This window comes from Corapipo altera, unplaced genomic scaffold (assembly GCF_003945725.1).
Source record: "Corapipo altera isolate COAL_440 unplaced genomic scaffold, ASM394572v1 67, whole genome shotgun sequence".
NCBI lineage: Eukaryota > Metazoa > Chordata > Aves > Passeriformes > Pipridae > Corapipo > Corapipo altera.
In genome coordinates this window covers 7,115,619-7,131,799 of record NW_020884906.1, presented here as the reverse complement: position 1 = coordinate 7,131,799, position 16,181 = coordinate 7,115,619, and the positions used below count along the sequence as shown (strand labels likewise).

Below are 16,181 nucleotides of genomic sequence, written 5' to 3'. Positions count from 1 at the left end.
AGCCACTTTCCAGTCTGGAGCCGAGCAGCTCCCAAGCCCATCCCAGTGATGGGAAGCAGGATTGGCAAAGCTGGAGGGCACAGTCACCTCCAAAACAGTTGTCTCTGCAAAGCCTTGCTCTGTGGAGCAGTGATTTGCCTGGATGTTCATTGCAAAGAAGGTGGGTTTATTTGTTATAAAAATCATAAATAAAGCAAGTTTTCTTACGGATGTTTGGGAAGTTGAAGCCTTTTGGTTTTAAGTTTTTGTTATTGAGATAAATCCAGTTGGTGCCTTAAAGAATATTGGGTGCTTACCGAGGGCTTTATCATACAGGACCCATTGATGGGTCTACTGTTTCCAGGAGATTTCAGGAATCTGCCTGTGTTTAGTGACTGCTCACTGTGATCCTGGCACATGGGACACCAGCTGTGGAAAAACATATCCAGAGGGATTTTAGGGTGATGCCGAAGGGTTTTAGGGTGAAGGATGAGCCTGAATTGAGCTCCAGCAGTTTTGTAGCCAACACAAGGCCTTGGAGACCTCTCAGCATCACCTCACTCCCAGTGGGATGCTCAGCATCCAAACCTGGAGCCCTGCCAGGGCTGTTTAACCCTCTTCCATCCTAAATTATTCCCTCTCCATCTGAAATCCCCCCAGGCCCAGGGGTTGGTGCTCACTGTGCCACTGAGTGCAGAGTGGGGAGCTGAGGGATTCTACCCCCCCACATTCCTGCTCCCATTCTCCAAACCCAGAGCTTGTTGTTTTTTTTTGTTGGAGCTGCAGACACCAGCAGTCCTGGCCTCCATGGTTCCCACACAAGCTGTAACACTAAAAAAACCCACAATGAGTGGGAGAAAAGAGATGGATGACACATTTGCTGCAGGAAAGGGCTTAGGGTGATGAGAAAACACTCATTTCTGGCAAAACTAACAATCGGGGGGGGGAAACTGGGATGCAGAGCAGGGAATACCTGTGCTGGTATTGGAATCTGCCTGGCCAGGAACCTCTTTTAAGGATAATAAAGCACAAGGACACACTGAGCATCTCCCATGTGCTGCTTCCTCTGCCCTTTGGAACATTGGCTCCCGCCTCCACCGAGCAGCTGGGGGATAAAATTCCTTAAAATTAGATCAAGGCCATGAAATGAAGGTGCAGCACCACATGCAGAAATCCAGCTTTCAGGCCCTCGTGTTTCCAAACCACACTCCATGAGGGGAACAGAATGAAGGAGTTTGCAGCACTGTACAGACAAGCAAAGGGCGCCGGGGAAAATTGGGAAGGAATCCCAAAGGATTCAGCCAAATGCTCAGAGTCTGGATATTTATGGGAAAACGCTCAGGTGGGGAAGGTGCTGGGAGGGTGGTTTGGGGCTGAACCAGCAGCTCTGTGTGCAAACCACGCAGAGGTGCCCTAACCTGCCCCTGCCAGCGGTGGGATGCAGTGGGACATGGTGCCAGCAGCCTCGGGATCACAGTGGGATCTGGCAGCCCCATCCCAGCCCCGCCGAGTCCCGGGCTCACGGAGCTGTTTATAAGCCCCGAGTTGCACAAGGTTGGGACTGGTTTTTTCCATTATTGTATCAAATCAGCGAAATAGGGAACATGAAATGTCTCTTTGACATCCTGTATGTGGGCTCTTTAGTTTTGCAGTGACTTTTCATTTCCACTTGGATCGGGAGGCAGTGACGAGATTCGGAGCTCGGGACCACAGTGGGTGTGAAGCTGGGAGCCAGAGGGATGAGCTCCCTGTGGGAAAGGAAGGGATAAACTCAGCCCTGAAACACTGGGATATGTGGTAGGAGCCCTGTGCTGTGTCCTCTCAGCTCAACCCACCTCCTTTTCCAGCCATTCCCATTTATCCCCACGGCTCTGCCTGGGGCGAGGGAAAGTTCTGCTGGATGACGGACAAAGCTCCCCTGGAGAGGGAAAAGCTTCATGCAGTTTCTTCCCCATTAAGTGTGACATCTGTTTTGGGCTGAGTCAGGCGGGTTCCCAGCGCCCACGGGGGAGGCAGAGGAGGGCGAGCGCCTGTGCCGGCGGGGTCGGGTCTGCCGGGCTCCGTCTGTGCATCCCGGCTCGGCAGGGAGGAGCTCCGGGGGTTTTAATGAGCCTAAATCAATTTAGAGCTCTAATTGCTTTGCTCGGTGTGGGTGGCACTCGGTGCTCGCCAAGGACAGGGCGGCTGCCAAAGGCTCCGCTGGCTCCAGTGCCTGGAACTGCTGCTCCTGCAGTGCCGGGATGGTTCTGCTCCAACACCATCCCTGGGAATGGGGCGTTTGTCCTGGTGCAGGCGCTGCTGTCGGCAGTGTTTTGCTGAGCAGGCGATGCCGGAGGGAACCCCAAACCACAGCCCAGGGCAAATGCTCGGGAGGCGACAGTTGAGTCCCCAGTCAGCGTGTTTTTGTTTCACCATCTTGCTAAGCACAGGGATAAGGGCCTGGGGGAAGGATCCTGCATCCTGCCTGGACCAGGGGAAGAGGCAGGTGCCTGGGAAAGGAGTAGTGCCAAGAGGATGGGTCCTGCCCCAGTGCTGTGGGTGTGCAGAGCTCACCCTTGCTGGGAACACTGGGACTGTGCTGGCCCTTGGCTCGGGACCCCTGGGTGTTAACATGCCCCAAGATCAGCCCTTGGCAAGGCCACATGCAGGAGCATCTGTGTTCAGTCATTCCCAGCCCCACCACACCCTGCAGTGGTTTTGAGGAGCCCCCAGGTCCCACCACGTTTCTCACCCCACGCACGGGGATGGTGCCACTCGAAGCTGCCTGGGATGAGCGTCCCTTTGTGGCATTGTTTGACTCAGGACACACCAAAGGTGATAACATCAATTGGTGGTTAATTCTCTCCCTTGCTGGCTGGATACAGGATTGTGGCCTTAATTAACCTTAATTAATCACCTGTAATATATGAACTTCCTTTCTGCTGGGGAGAGGGTTGAACTGGTTGGGGCAAGCCCAGGGCCAGTGTTGCTTGGGCCTGTGCTGGAGCAAATCCTGCCCCTTCTGCAAGCTGGGAGGGGATAAGATGGGGGTGTCACCCTCAAGCTTCCTTGTCTTTCCAAGGTGATGCCTTTGCACCCAAACCCTGCACTGGCTCTTATCCCACTGGGGTGAGCCTGGGACTGGGATGGCTGCAGCTGGAGAGTGCAGGGACTGCGTGGGGAGGGAAGGAATTTTCCCAGTGCCACATCAAGTGTGGAGTTATCCAAACCTCCTGCTCCGTGTGGGTGGGGGCTGTGCTGCTCAGTGCTCCCAAACTAGGGCCTGCCCCAGAAAACCTCCTGTTTGGGGCCAGGCTCCCCCTGAACCCCATCCCTGCATTCAGCCTTGCCCATCCCTCCTGCCCGGGGCAACCCAGTGCCCCTCTCAGCCCGCCCTGTGCCCCCAAAGGACTTTCCTTGCAGGTGTTATTGGGGCTGTGGGGGACTGAGCTGCCACCACAGAGCCCCTGCGGGCTGGGGGTGCTGCCTGGAAGCAGCTGCAGCATCCTGGTGCTAATGAAATCCATCGGGAAAGCAGCCCCTGAGCAGCAGCAGCGGCGTTTGGGAGCCAGATTTGCCGAGGGGAAGTGACTCAACGTCTTGGAAGGAGTTGGGGGCGTTGGGGGGGGCAGAGGACAGCGGTTGACCCAGGGTGGGGACAGCACGGGGGGGGGGGGGGGCTGGCAGCCACCTGCCTCCCGCTGGAGGAGCAGCATCCCTGTGGAGCGCTCTGTGCTCTGTTATCCCTCCTTAGGGCGGTGTGATCCCGGCCTGGGGGACGGGACAGGAAAGGAGGCCCCTTGGGAAGCAGTTGTTGCTTCCTCACGCTGGGCCGTGGCAGGATCCGGGCCAGCGTTCCCAGCTCCCGGCGTCACACCCTCTCCCAGCTGTTGCTCGCCGAGCATCCTGCTGCCAAGAAAACCCTGGTGATGGATGCAACCAGGACTCCTTCCCACTCCCCTCGCACTTAAAACCGGCGGGGAGCGGCCCCGTGCCTGCGCCTGATCCTGCTGCACCGGGATCCGCCTGGGAATGGGATCCCGCTGCCACCCTGGACACCTTGGGCACCCTGACCTCGTCCTACCCAACAGGGAACAGTGGGAGAGCCTGGCACCACACGAGGTATTTGGAAAGGTGACTGGAAGGCTTGTTGCGGGATACTGGGAGCACTGGGGTGTGTTACTGGGGGGACTGGGTGTGTTACTGTGGAGTGTATGGGACAGGACCTGCAGCAGAGCGATGGGGAAGACCCAGCCCTTGTGACCCCTCCCCAGCCCAGGACCACACTTTTCCTAGTTTTTATTACTTTGGGAAGTGAGTGGCATTTTCCACTGTCATGGGGGCGCTGCTCCCCCCGGACAGAGGGGCTGCACCCCACTGGGGACCTGCCACAGATGCCACAAGTGTGGCACATCCTGCAGTGCTGCTGGCACTGGCACCCTATGGAGCTGCTGCCCCATCCCAGGGGTCCTGGGAGAGAGGGACCCCAGCGTGCCAGTCACGAGCTGCCCAGTTGGCACATCCCCCCTGGTGCAGACGTCTGGAGTTTTGGGTCTCTTCTCCTTTCCCTGCGCTGGCCCCACTGATCTGGCACATCAGCACTTTTCCTCCTGATTCAGCCTCGGGGATGTTGCGACATGGTCCCGTTGTGCAAAGTGGGCCCCGGCCCCAATTCCTCTTTTTCAGCAACTGTGGGAGTTCAGCCATGTGCACAGGGGGTCATTGTCCCCACCTGCACGGGACATGATGGCTGTGAGCTCCCACAGGGAATTGCTCTCCGCTGGCATCACCTGCTGATTCCAGGTCACATTGGGCGGCAGTTTTCCAGTTGTCCCAGCAGCTCTGAGGAAACTGGGATATCTCCCTTGTGTGTGTCTGAAATCAGAAATCTCATGGATATTTGTGGTGGGAGCAGGGGGTTACTGTGGTGTAAGTGATGCTCCGGTGCAGGTGCACAGCGCCAGCTTTTGGTCCAGGCATTGGTATCTCCCTCTGGATGGGCTCTCCTGGCTCAGGGCAGGGATTTGTGTCCCTCCAGGCTCAGCCTGATCCGGGTCACCAGATGCACCGTGAGCACCACCAGCAATTCCCACCTCTTCACAGGGTCCAGGTCAGGATGGCCCTTGGCTGGTGACCCTCTGCTTGGGGTCCCAGTGCAAACCAGGACAGGCTGATTCATCACTGGGAACACACTGCTGGATCCCACCTCAACCCAGCTGGATGAACAGCTGGGAACAGGCAGGACCTGGTGAGGCGGGGACACAGTCCGTGTTTTCCATGCATCCCAGGGATGGCTTTGGGTTACTCCACTCCTGCATGTGTGAGGCCAGGAGCATCCCAGGAGTGGGGAAGGGAGATGGAGGTACTGGGGAAAAGGGATGAGGGGCATCCAGGGGTGGAGAAGCCCGAGGAGACCTTCTGGCTGTCCTCAGCAGGAGCAACAAAACCACAGTGAGGGATGGTCAAACCTTTCCTGAGGGGTCCCATGGGGCTCCCAAGCCACTGTGGGCAGCACAGGGTGGTGGATGGGACACGTCACTGAGGGCAGCCACTGCCACATCCCCTCTCGTGTCCGGCTGAACCCATGGTCCAAATCCCACATCCTCCCACAGAGCTTTGCTTCCCCCTTCCCAGGCTCTCTGTGCTGAGCTCGTTTATCCCACCAGCTGCATGTATTTTCCTCATCCTCCCATTCCCTGTGCATGTCCCCAGAATGAGAAGCTTCCACAATATCCCTGTCAGCTCCGGCTTGGACAGCAACTGACCCAACCCTGGGGTCATTTCCATGCCAGCCCTAATGTGGGTGTAGAAGAAGCAGGGATGTCTAATCCAGCCTCCAGATGCTGAAAAATCCTTGGGGATTTATCCATCTCAGGTAAACACCTCTGGATTTATATACGTATTAATTTCTTTATTTTTATAGGGATTTGGGAGGAGAGTTTTGCTGCAGATTTGCAACCAGTTGAGGTTTTTTGCTCCCCTGTTGTTATAAAGTGGATTTGGGATGGCACAGGACGGTGGGTGGTGAGGACCTCTGGGATCCCTGCTGTCCTCCACCCCAAACCCCATATTTTCCCTAATTTTCCGTAAAATCCCCACCTCTTTTGGAGCTGGGCTTTGCAGCCTGTGGTGATAGAAACCCTTAATGGTGGGAAAACTGCATGGAAGGGAGAGGAGCTGGATGTGAATTTGGGGGGGTGATGTCCTCACAGTGTGGCAGTGTCACCTCAGTGGGGACAGGGAGAACAGGGGGGCTTTTCTTTCCCGTGCTGATCAGCATTCAGCTGGGAATGCCAAACACAGCTGCAAGGATGCTCCTGCGGATCCGGGGGGACTTTCTCACTCGAGGGGACTGATTGTGCTGCCCCATCCGTCCCTCTCACGGTCACGTCCGTCCCCCAGCAGACTTATTTCCTTTTTCTTGCTTTCCTTGTTCTTTGTACCCTCCAAATCCGGAGTGATGTCCCCAAGGCTTTGTCCCCATGCAGCCATGATGAAGCCCAAGCCATGATCAGGGACATCCCTCCCTGGGCTGGTGGGATGTAGCAGGGAGGATGCTGCAAAAAAGGGAGTTTTATTGCTCTTTTTATTGCCTGAAAAGTGCCAGGAGAGCCTCAGATTATTAGAAAAAAAAAAGAGAGGAGATGAAAGAACTTTTATTATCTTGGAAGTCAAGTCATCTTAAGCAGCTCAGAAACAGAAACTGCCCTTTTCAAAGAAAATCTTTGCCTGTGTAGGCACAAACGCCCAAGATTTTCCCCTTTAATCCTCAAACCTCCCTAAGAACAGAATGGATGGAGCAAAAGGCTGGGATTTTAGTAACAGGGCGGCTATTAACAACACTTTGTGCCAGGGAAGGATACATTCCTTTGCCTGGATCCTGCTGGAGTTTCACCCTGGCAAGAGCCTTTCATGACCCGATTTTTGAGGTTAAACACCAGTTTCTGCCTGGACTAGGGTGTGTTCCCTATCGAGGTGACCCCATACCATGGCTGGAGGGTATCCATGGGATCCATCCCATCCCAAGCCATCCCATCCCGCGCAGCCTGGCCGGCGCTGCCCAGATAAACACTGACTCATGTTATTCTGTCCCACCCTGGGCACAGCAACTTTTTTAAGGCTGCCTTTTCCAGCTATTCCTTTTTTTCCTGTGCCGTTCACACGGGGCGGGGGATGAAGCCTTAGCTGAGAAGTCTGGAGCAGCCGGGAATGCCGAAGGCTGCGAGTCCCGGCTCTGTGTTGGTGAAGTGGGATGTGTCTGAGTGCCATGGATGCAGGTAGGGATCAGGCTTCCCACCACCCTCAGCCTTGGGGAAGAGCCCCATGCCTCAGTTTCCCCCGTGGAGACTGGCTGTGCCCCTCCCTTTGCACTGGAGACCCCCAGCTCATTGGGAGAGCTTCCAGCCTGGATCCTCACTGGCAGAAGCCTGTGCTGAACCTGCTGTTGCTTCTCCCATGGCATCCTGCATCCCTTTGGATGCCTGTTGGAGCAGGACTGAGGGATCAGGGATGGTGGCAGGGCTGGGACTGTGGCCAGGAGCAGCTTTGGGCAGGCCAGGGCTCAGGGTTTTGCACTGGTGAAGTCTAAGTTCCCTTTTGATGGGCTGGTGGTGGATTTACACCCGGGAGTAAATCCCAGTTGGGGCTCCATCCCAGGCATCCCAGTGGGGAGTGGGATGCTGCACAGCATCATCCCCGCAGCAGCTGTTGCCATGGCAATTTCTGGCCAAAATAAGGGGGAGTTGGAGCTGGGTCCCCAGAGTTGCTTTCCCATTCCTTTTGGTGTTTTGCTCCATTGAGCCCTGGCAATTCCCGTGTGGGAGCGGGAGCTAGATCCCGGCAGGGAAGTCTCTCCCATGTAACCCTGGGCTGGAAAAGTGTGGATGCTGAAGGGATGGATGGGGGTGGCTCCAGGTGCCAGCCTGGGATGGGGCCTGCATCCATCTTCCCTGGAGCATGAGATCTGGCCCATTGAATCCCTAGGGATGCTTGGGATCCAGCCTGCGAGTGGGACTCAAACTCAACCAGAGCAATCAGCCCCCATGAGACTGAGACCGGCATCCACATGTCCCCAGGGACATCCCTGCCCTCCAGGCACATCCAGGACTGCACCAGCGCTCAGTGGGGGCCGGTACCAGCAGGTTCAGGGGGACATAGAGATCCTTTTTTGCCCCGTGCCCTTCCCAAAACTCCTCAGCTGAGAGACCGCTTGTTCTTCCAAACATCTGCTGGCAATTCCCCTCTCCCGGGGAGTGGGGCTGTGCCGGGGCTGCGTGGGCAACTCCTTTGCCTCTCACCCGCCGGAGGAAGTGGGTTGGGGTTTTGGGGTGTGCTGGGAGCTCGGAAGCCGCTGCTGGAAGGAGGGAGGGAAGTGCTCCAAGGAGAAACAGGCGGAGCAGCTGCGCGGGAGGGGCGAGCAGAGCCCACCCTGACACCCACCTGCTTCCCAGGGGATTGTTCGTCCTGTCCCCGGGTGTCCCTTGCACCCCGCGGGTGCTGTGGGGGGACAAGCACCAACCCGGGGGCACCCCCAGTTTCCCCAGGGCTGCAGACTCGGCACAGGCAGGTCCCAGCCCGATTTCATTGCATGATGTGGATAAAAGTGTGATGCACTTAGACAGCTCAGGAAGGACTTGATGTGCTCAAAAGCTGCTCTGCTGGTTTGATTTGATTTGCTTCTACTTTTATTCCCGCAACCTGTACCGGTTCCTCCAGTAAAAAGTCTGGCCCGCGGGCACTGAGAGGGCAGGAGGCGGTGCTGGCAGCCTGCCCATCTCTGTAAATCTCGGTGCAGGGCTCCGGCACCGCCCGTGCCCGGTGGTCCCTCCCGCCAGGGTGCCGAGCATCCCCTGCCCTCCCTGTGTCCCTGGCAGGCGGATCCAGCCAAGCTCCCCCCGTTTCCCCACTCACATCCGTCCCCCGCCCGTCTGGGCTGGCCACGGAAGAGTTTTCGCCCAGAAAAGCTGGATTTGAACATTTTCTGCTGTTCTCTCCGCTTCCTGTTGCCTTCCCAAGAACAACATCCCTGACCTCATCCGCGGGATGCTGCCCATGTGCCGCCCGTCGGGAATCCCAGCCGGCGCCCCGGCTTGGGCTCGGCCTTCCCTGGGTACCAAGACAAATACAGCTGCGGGAATGTCGGACCAAGAGGCTATTTTGGGTAAATCCTGTGCTCATTTTTGTTGAGGTAGGAGGACACAGATGAATAGACTGAAGGGAGAACAGTGGTTTTGGCTCGAGCTGGGAATTTTCATCCCGCAGAGCAGCGATGAAACACTTGTAGTATTATATGGTTTGGGTTTTTTTTCCCAGACTTTGGGTTTTTTTGCAGTGAGAAATGAGGAGGTTTCATGCAGCTGCCCTTTCCATTTTGGGGAGGATTTCAGGGAGGCAGGTGGGAATTTGCTGGATGATTTTCCAGTGGGTTTGGGCTCCCGGTGCCCATCCTGCCCCTGAGCTCTCCAGAGCCATCTGGAATGTTCATGGTGGGGTTGGCAGCTGCCTGTCTGCTGCTGTGGGGTTTGGGATTGCTGCTTATGAGCCCTGGAGACAAACCCATCCCATGCCAAATCCCATGGGGAAATAGAATCCTGATGTTCCTGTTGATCTCTGTCATCCTCATCCCAGCTGGGGACTGAGACCAACCTGATGCCCAACGTGGCAGAGCAAAATAAATAGACAAAATAAATAATCTATTAAACAGAGCTTCGGAATGTCTGAAAGTCTTCAGGCTCAGCAGTTAAAAATAATAATGAAAAGGAGATTTTGTGTTAAAAATATATAAGTGGTCACAGTGGGAAGAGGAACCTGTGGAGCTGAGAAATTGTTCCTGCCCACCTGGAGCAGGGGCTGAACGTGGGGTCTGGGTGACCCTGTGGTGGTGAGGGGTGGTGGTCCAGCCCTGGTCATCTCCCATCCCACAGGTGACACCGTGGTGGAACTGGGGGTGGGTGGTATTTTTGGAGGTTTCTCCACTGTGGTAGAGCAAGTTCTGGGAGCTTTGAGGCTCTCTGGGTGAGGGGTGGTGGGATGGAACAGGATAGGATGGCATGGGATGCGATGCAATGAAGTGGGGTGGGATGGGATGTGATGCAATGGGGTGTGGTGGGTTGGGATGCAATGAAGTGGGACGGGATATGAGGCAATGGGGTGGGGTGGGATGGATGTGTGGTTTTGGGTTCTCCCACATTTCTTTGGGAAGGTGATGACCTGAAAGCTGCTGTTCCATAAAGTAGCGACTCATTACCCAGGAACATTAACATTAGGAGTCAGTTCTGCTGATTCTGTTTCTTCCACTGGATCATCAACTTTAATTCATCTCTTGACCATCAAGGTTTTGCCAGGACAAGACCTCCTTCCAGCTCCAGCTAATTCCCAGACTTTGCACTAATACCTCACTTATTCTGGCCTCTTATCACCCCCTGGAGTTCAGCAAGTGGGGGCGGGGGGGGGGTGATGGGGTGGGATTTAACCCCTTGGCCAGGAACTTTGCAGCAGCAATGGCAGGAAGGAACAGGAGGAAAAGCCCAGGGAGAAACAATAAGTTCCAACACAAACACCATGGGAATTTCAAAGCAGGGCTGGCGGGAGGGTGACGCTGAGGGGACGTTCGAGGTGAAATGCCTTGGGAACAGGGAGTGTCCCTGGGCGGGCAGAGCCACATCCCTCCTCCAGGACACATCCGGGTGCAATGCTCTGTGCTGGGGCTCACACAGATCCTGCTCCTTGTGCCAGGGCTTGCTCAGACTGGTGGCTTTTGGCTTTAGTTCATTGTGATGGTTCACAGGGGGTGGTTGAACCTGTTGAACAAGGGCTCCAAGTACCTGCTGGAGACTGGAGTCCGATGATGGCAAATGACACTGTTGGGTATCACAATTAACATTTGGATACACACAGGACACCAGTTCAATTGGAAAGATAACCATATGAGAGTCCAGGGTACAAAATAGATAATGCAGGTAATGCACCTCATGCACATTTATGTCTTTATTTATAGTAACGTGGCTGTGGGGTTAGTTGTCGGTTCTTTGTGAGCACCTACTGATGCTGCTCCTGTTTGGTGCTTGTACTGACTGTACAGTACAGGATTTCTGTCCTGGGTTACTCCAAAAGCTGGTGAGATGAGGATAGGACCCCAACTTCACCAGACTGGTGGCGAGGAGGGTCCCCAGGCCAGCACAGCCCTCCCAGCGGAGGCTGCACAGGGTTAAGTTGCAGCGGCCGAGTCTGTTTCCTCCCTTAATTCCACATTGGAGGGTTAATGGCCTTTGTTTGATCTTGGCTTTAATGTTACAGCTCCTTCCCTAGGCCTGTGTGGAGGGAGCTGCCTTTGTGCTGTGGGACACTGAACCACTGCCTCTTCCCCATCCTGCTGGAGCACGGCCACCACACCGGAGAGGAGAGGGGAGGTGAGAGGTGAGACAGTGCTTGGCATCAATGGGGCAAATGGGGAGGCATCAATGGGGCAAATGGGGAGCTGCCTGCTGGATTTTCAGTCTAATTTACTGCGCGCTCCGGAGAAAAAATACAGAAGAGCCATAACGTGTTGCAGATTGGAAGATCTCAAAGCTCATAATGAGCTGTTAATAAGCATTATCCTGGATTTTCTACTGGAAGTAGGCGGGTAATAGACATTTTCTGCAGGATGAGGCTGCAGCCACATCCTGGTGGAGATGAGGGGCTGAATCATGTCCTGATGTCTCAGGGTCAGGGGGTGGGAACTCGGTGAGGAGCTGCAGGAACATCTTTCTCTGGGGCCAGTTGTGGGTTTCCCATGGGATCCCCCACACGTGTGTGCTCCCTGTCCCCTCTTGCCCACCACCTGTGTCAGGGAGCTGTGACCCTCCCACTGTGGCTGACACCATGTGTTTGCCCAGCAGAGAAACATCACCGGCTGGAGATCCTGGGGCTACCCAGGCCGTGATTTATGCAGATAATGGCCCTTTCCAACTTGTCCAATTTCTTGGATGATGTCGACAACTACAGTGACTACCAGGATTACATCTACGAGGACGTGACCAGTGTGTGGGTAGACCCATCCCACGACCCGAAGGACATTGCGAGGATCCTCTCCGTCATCATCTACACCGTGTCCTGCGTACTGGGCATCCTGGGCAATGGCCTCGTCATCGCCATCATCACCCTGAAGATGAAGAAGTCAGTCAATGCTGTCTGGTTCCTCAACTTGGCCGTGGCCGACTTCCTCTTCAACATCTTCCTGCCCATAAACATCGCGTACACGGCCATGCGCTACAACTGGATCTTCGGCACGGTCATGTGCAAGCTCAACTCCTTCCTCCTCATCCTCAACATGTACACGAGCGTCCTGCTGCTCACCACCATCAGCTTCGACCGCTACATCTCGGTGGTTTTCCCCGTGTGGTCCCAAAACCACCGCTCGACCAACCTGGCGTATTTAGTGTGTTTGATCATCTGGACCATCGGCATCATCATGAGCTGCCCCTCCCTTGTCTTCCGAGACACGGCACAAACCCGAAATTCCGTGATTTGTTTCAGCAACTTCTCCCTCTCCAGGAACAAGTCTTACCAAGCCCTGGCACTGATGAGGCACCGCACGGTGAACATCACCAGGTTCCTCGGCGGGTACATCCTCCCCATAACCATCATCACTTTCTGCTACATCGCAATCGTCTTCAACCTGCGTCGGAATCGCCTGGCCAAGTCCAAAAAGCCCTTCAAGATCATCGTCACCATTATAGTCACCTTCTTCCTCTGCTGGAGTCCCTACCACCTGCTGAACCTGCTGGAGACAGAGCCGGGCATGGTCCCGCCCTCCGTGTTTGAGGTCGGCATCCCCATCACCACGGCCCTCGCCGCCTCCAACAGCTGCATGAACCCCGTGCTCTACGTCTTCATGGGCCAGGACTTCAAGAAGTTTAAGGTCACCATCCTTTCCAGGCTGGTGAATGCCCTCAGTGAGGAGACAGGCCACTCCAGCATCGTTCACAGGAGCTTCTCCAAGATCTCTTCCATGACTGAGAAGGAGACGACAGTGCTCTAAATTCAACCTGGTGCCTTCAGGGGGGACAAAGTCCTCTGGTGTTGGCCATGCCCTCCACTGGGATGCTGGCCACCACTGTGGTGGTCCCTGATGTGAGACAAGCATGGTCCAACGCTGTCCTATAGTCTATTCCTTGACTGGTGTTGCTGCCTGGGGGCTGGAAGAGATTGGAGACCACCACTATGTGCACGTGGAGAAGACACAACCACCCTTAATCTTTGTCATTGCAAAGATTTTTGCACCAAACTATTTAAGGAAACACTTCAGGGTGTTCCTGTCTAACCTTTGCACTCTCTGACCTGGGAAGGGCATTCCTGGTGTTTCCAGAGACATTGTGATGGGGTGGGGGACACGTGTGGGAAGGCACCTCCTGAGGTGTGTGGTGGGTGGGCACCACCACAGGTGATACCTGCTATGGCCAAACTGGGGACACTCCTCTCCTATGTCTCTGTTTGGCTACTTGTGTTAAATCCTGAGGTATTTTGGTACAAGTGCAACGTGTTTGTAGCTGTTGGGAGCACTTTGCACCCTGAGAGGCCCTGGGAAGTGTCCTCATACCGGCTTTGAATATCCCACCTCAATGAACTGGGAAGTCTCAAATGTCTTCTAAGTGATCCAGACCCAGTGGGTGGGGGCTGGGCTTGTGCACAGGGTCACTGATGTGGAAAACTGAGAGAAAAAAGAGGGAAAGATCAATTTGAAGTGTATTTTGAGCAACTCTCCCTTTGATGGGCGCGTTCCACACGGTACATTTTGCAGAGTGATTTGATGTTTGGGACCAGGAGTCCCTGTGATTCCTTGCAAAGGGCCTGATTGGCAGCAGGGAATGGGCCCAGGGGCTGGGAATGAGCTCCTGCAAAGGACCTGCTCTCCTCTCCTGCATCCAGATGGCCTTGGGAACTGGCTCCGTTGACAGCAGCTCCCTGGTGGGACTGATTGGTCCTATGGGATGATTTTCTCTCTTCCAACCAGGCAGCAAACCCATCTTGGGAGAGTCTGGGAGTCTCGTGGGAGACTCTGCCGCCACACAGCAATCTCTGAGGTGAAGGGTGGGCTGAGCCACTGTCTCCATCCAATTTCACACACAGTTAATCTGGGAGCTCCTTCTCCATTAGGGCTTCTTGACTATGACACTGGTGTCACGCTTATTTATGTGCTGGTTTCTCCATGTCACCCACAGCCTCTCTCTCCCAGGTAAGTGAGGAGCCCTGGAGCTGGGTTTGGGCAGCCCCAGTGGCACCAGGGACACTTCAGGAGGTCCCCACAGGAGCTTTGTGCAGGGATTGACACGCTGGCAATTGAAAGTCTGCTCACAGGTGCCCACAAAGGCTGAAATATTTATTTATAGCATTTCTTGAAAATCAGAAAACAGAAAAAAACGTGAAGAGGCAGCTCCCAGGCAGAGGCAGAGAGCTATTTACGGGCTCCTGGTGGCAGCAGATCGTGCCAGACAGGTACAAACTGAACCACAAAGCCCTGGTAATTGAGCTGCCGCCCTGAGCTGCGGGAATGCTGCGGATCAGAGCGGATGCTGCAGCGGGAGCTGGATTTCAGAGGGATTATCAGGCGCCCCCTCCACCCTGGCACTGCCTTCCTGCTCTGCCTTGATCTGCATAACCTCGTTAGTGTGATGGGGAGAGGGGAACAGCCACACCACGGGAGCTGGATCTATCCTTCCCTGGGATGAGGCTGCCTGCAGCATCCGTGCCTTGGAACAGGGATCCTGATGGATCTGGTGTGTTTGGATACAGTTTTGGTTCTGCTGATGGTGTGAGTTGTGCTGGGGCAAGTTTGTCCCCGAAGCCAGGGCAAGGGGGTGACCTCCTTCCCACCACTGTGGATCCAGTCTGCTAGAAGTGGGAGATTTATCCTGAAAATTAAGAATATCCTGCCTGAGCCCCAAAGGGAAATGCAGCACGGGATGAGGTTTATAAAGGAAATTAATGGGAAATTAATGTAAAATTACTGACTTCACCTGTTGGATGCTGCTCTCACTACACAGGGGGCTGTAGGACATGCAGCACCTGGCTCCAGGTGTTTCCATATCTCCTGGGAGCTGGGAATTAGCTGCTTCCCCAGGGAGCAATGCCACATTCTTAGGCTGCACCGTGTCCTGTGGCCAAGCCCAGGGCTACTCCCAGCCCAAATCCACATGTTTTTTTTCCCTAAAACCAGTGCACAATCCATAACCATGGCAGATGCTGGAGCAGGGATGCTCCTCACTAATTTTGGTGGCTAGATTTTGCAAGCTCATCTATTATTCCTGCAAACAGCTTTCCAAAAAAAACAGTGACTTGGTACTTAACCTGGGGTTAAATCATCACTATAATAACAGCTTGGGAATCCCAAGTTTCCCAAATGTTTGAGTTCATCCTTGTAGTTGTTTACTTATTTAATAAAAGAACCTGTTTTCCATAAAAATACCCTGGTATGTGCTGAAGATCATTACATGGAGTGAGAAGGATCCCAGGGTTTTCCACTGAGCAGTCACTTCCCAGTGTGCATTCCTGATCCCTGCTATTGAATTTGGAATTGTCAAAGTGGCCAGGAGCAGAGGGGTTGCAGGGCTGGGGCTTGAGCAACCGAGATGGGAGTGTGGTGCTCTGAGCCTTTTGGATGGGAAATGTCCCAAAGATGTTCTCCGGGGATTCCCACTTTAATTTGTCCCTGAAAAGACCAAATGGCTCTTTAGGGGAAAAAACCCAAACGTGTCTGTGTGTAAAAAGCAGCTGGAAGAGCATAATTTCCCCGTGTCCACATGTGGATCCCTGTTGGATCACATCCAGAAAATGCTCTGTTATTCCAAATTGAACAAGGAATTATTAATACCAGTGCTGAGTTGGTCCCTGTGTGGGATCTGTCTGTGGGATCTCCCTCCATCCCCCCAGCAGGGGCTTCTTCCCCATCACCTCCTGTACCCCACAACCCCTCAACGCCCACTCCCCCCAGTACTTGAGGCTGTTTTGGGGGGACAGGGAAGCAGGGAAGGGGTTGGTTCCTGCTTCCCAATGGGCTCCCGGTGCTCCATCCCAGCATCCACCAGACACCAGAATTGCTGCTCCATCCCCTCCTGCTGCTGGTTCTCCCCATGCTGGCAGGGTTTGGGGTGAGAATGGGGAGAAAAAAGGGAAAAATCCACTGAATTTTTGCAGCTGGACCCTGTAACCTCCCAGATTTTGAAGAAGCCAGGAAATAGCGATAA

At 54.7% G+C, this 16,181-nt stretch overlaps 1 protein-coding gene across 8 annotated transcripts; it reads left to right on the top strand.

Moving 5' to 3' along the window:
* The first annotated feature begins 1,723 nt into the window (after positions 1-1,723).
* On the top strand, positions 1,724-15,657 carry CMKLR1 (chemerin chemokine-like receptor 1). 8 transcript variants are annotated; one of them, XM_027652103.1, is made up of 4 exons: positions 3,885-4,080; positions 9,753-9,904; positions 11,254-11,373; positions 11,838-15,657. In XM_027652103.1, exon 4 carries the CDS (start codon positions 11,885-11,887, stop codon positions 12,977-12,979), a length of 1,095 nt encoding a protein of 364 aa, XP_027507904.1. In that variant the 5' UTR covers positions 3,885-4,080; positions 9,753-9,904; positions 11,254-11,373; positions 11,838-11,884; the 3' UTR covers positions 12,980-15,657. The 8 variants fall into 8 exon arrangements, with proteins under 8 accessions (XP_027507907.1, XP_027507904.1, XP_027507901.1 ...); XM_027652106.1 differs by lacking the exons at positions 3,885-4,080; positions 9,753-9,904 and adding an exon at positions 1,724-1,776; XM_027652100.1 differs by lacking the exon at positions 9,753-9,904.
* Positions 15,658-16,181: the final 524 nt, after the last annotated feature.

Excerpts from the sequence above, each read along its gene's own strand:
- CMKLR1 (XM_027652106.1), top strand. The coding sequence starts at position 11,885 with ATGCAGATAATGGCCCTTTCCAACTTGTCCAATTTCTTGGATGATGTC.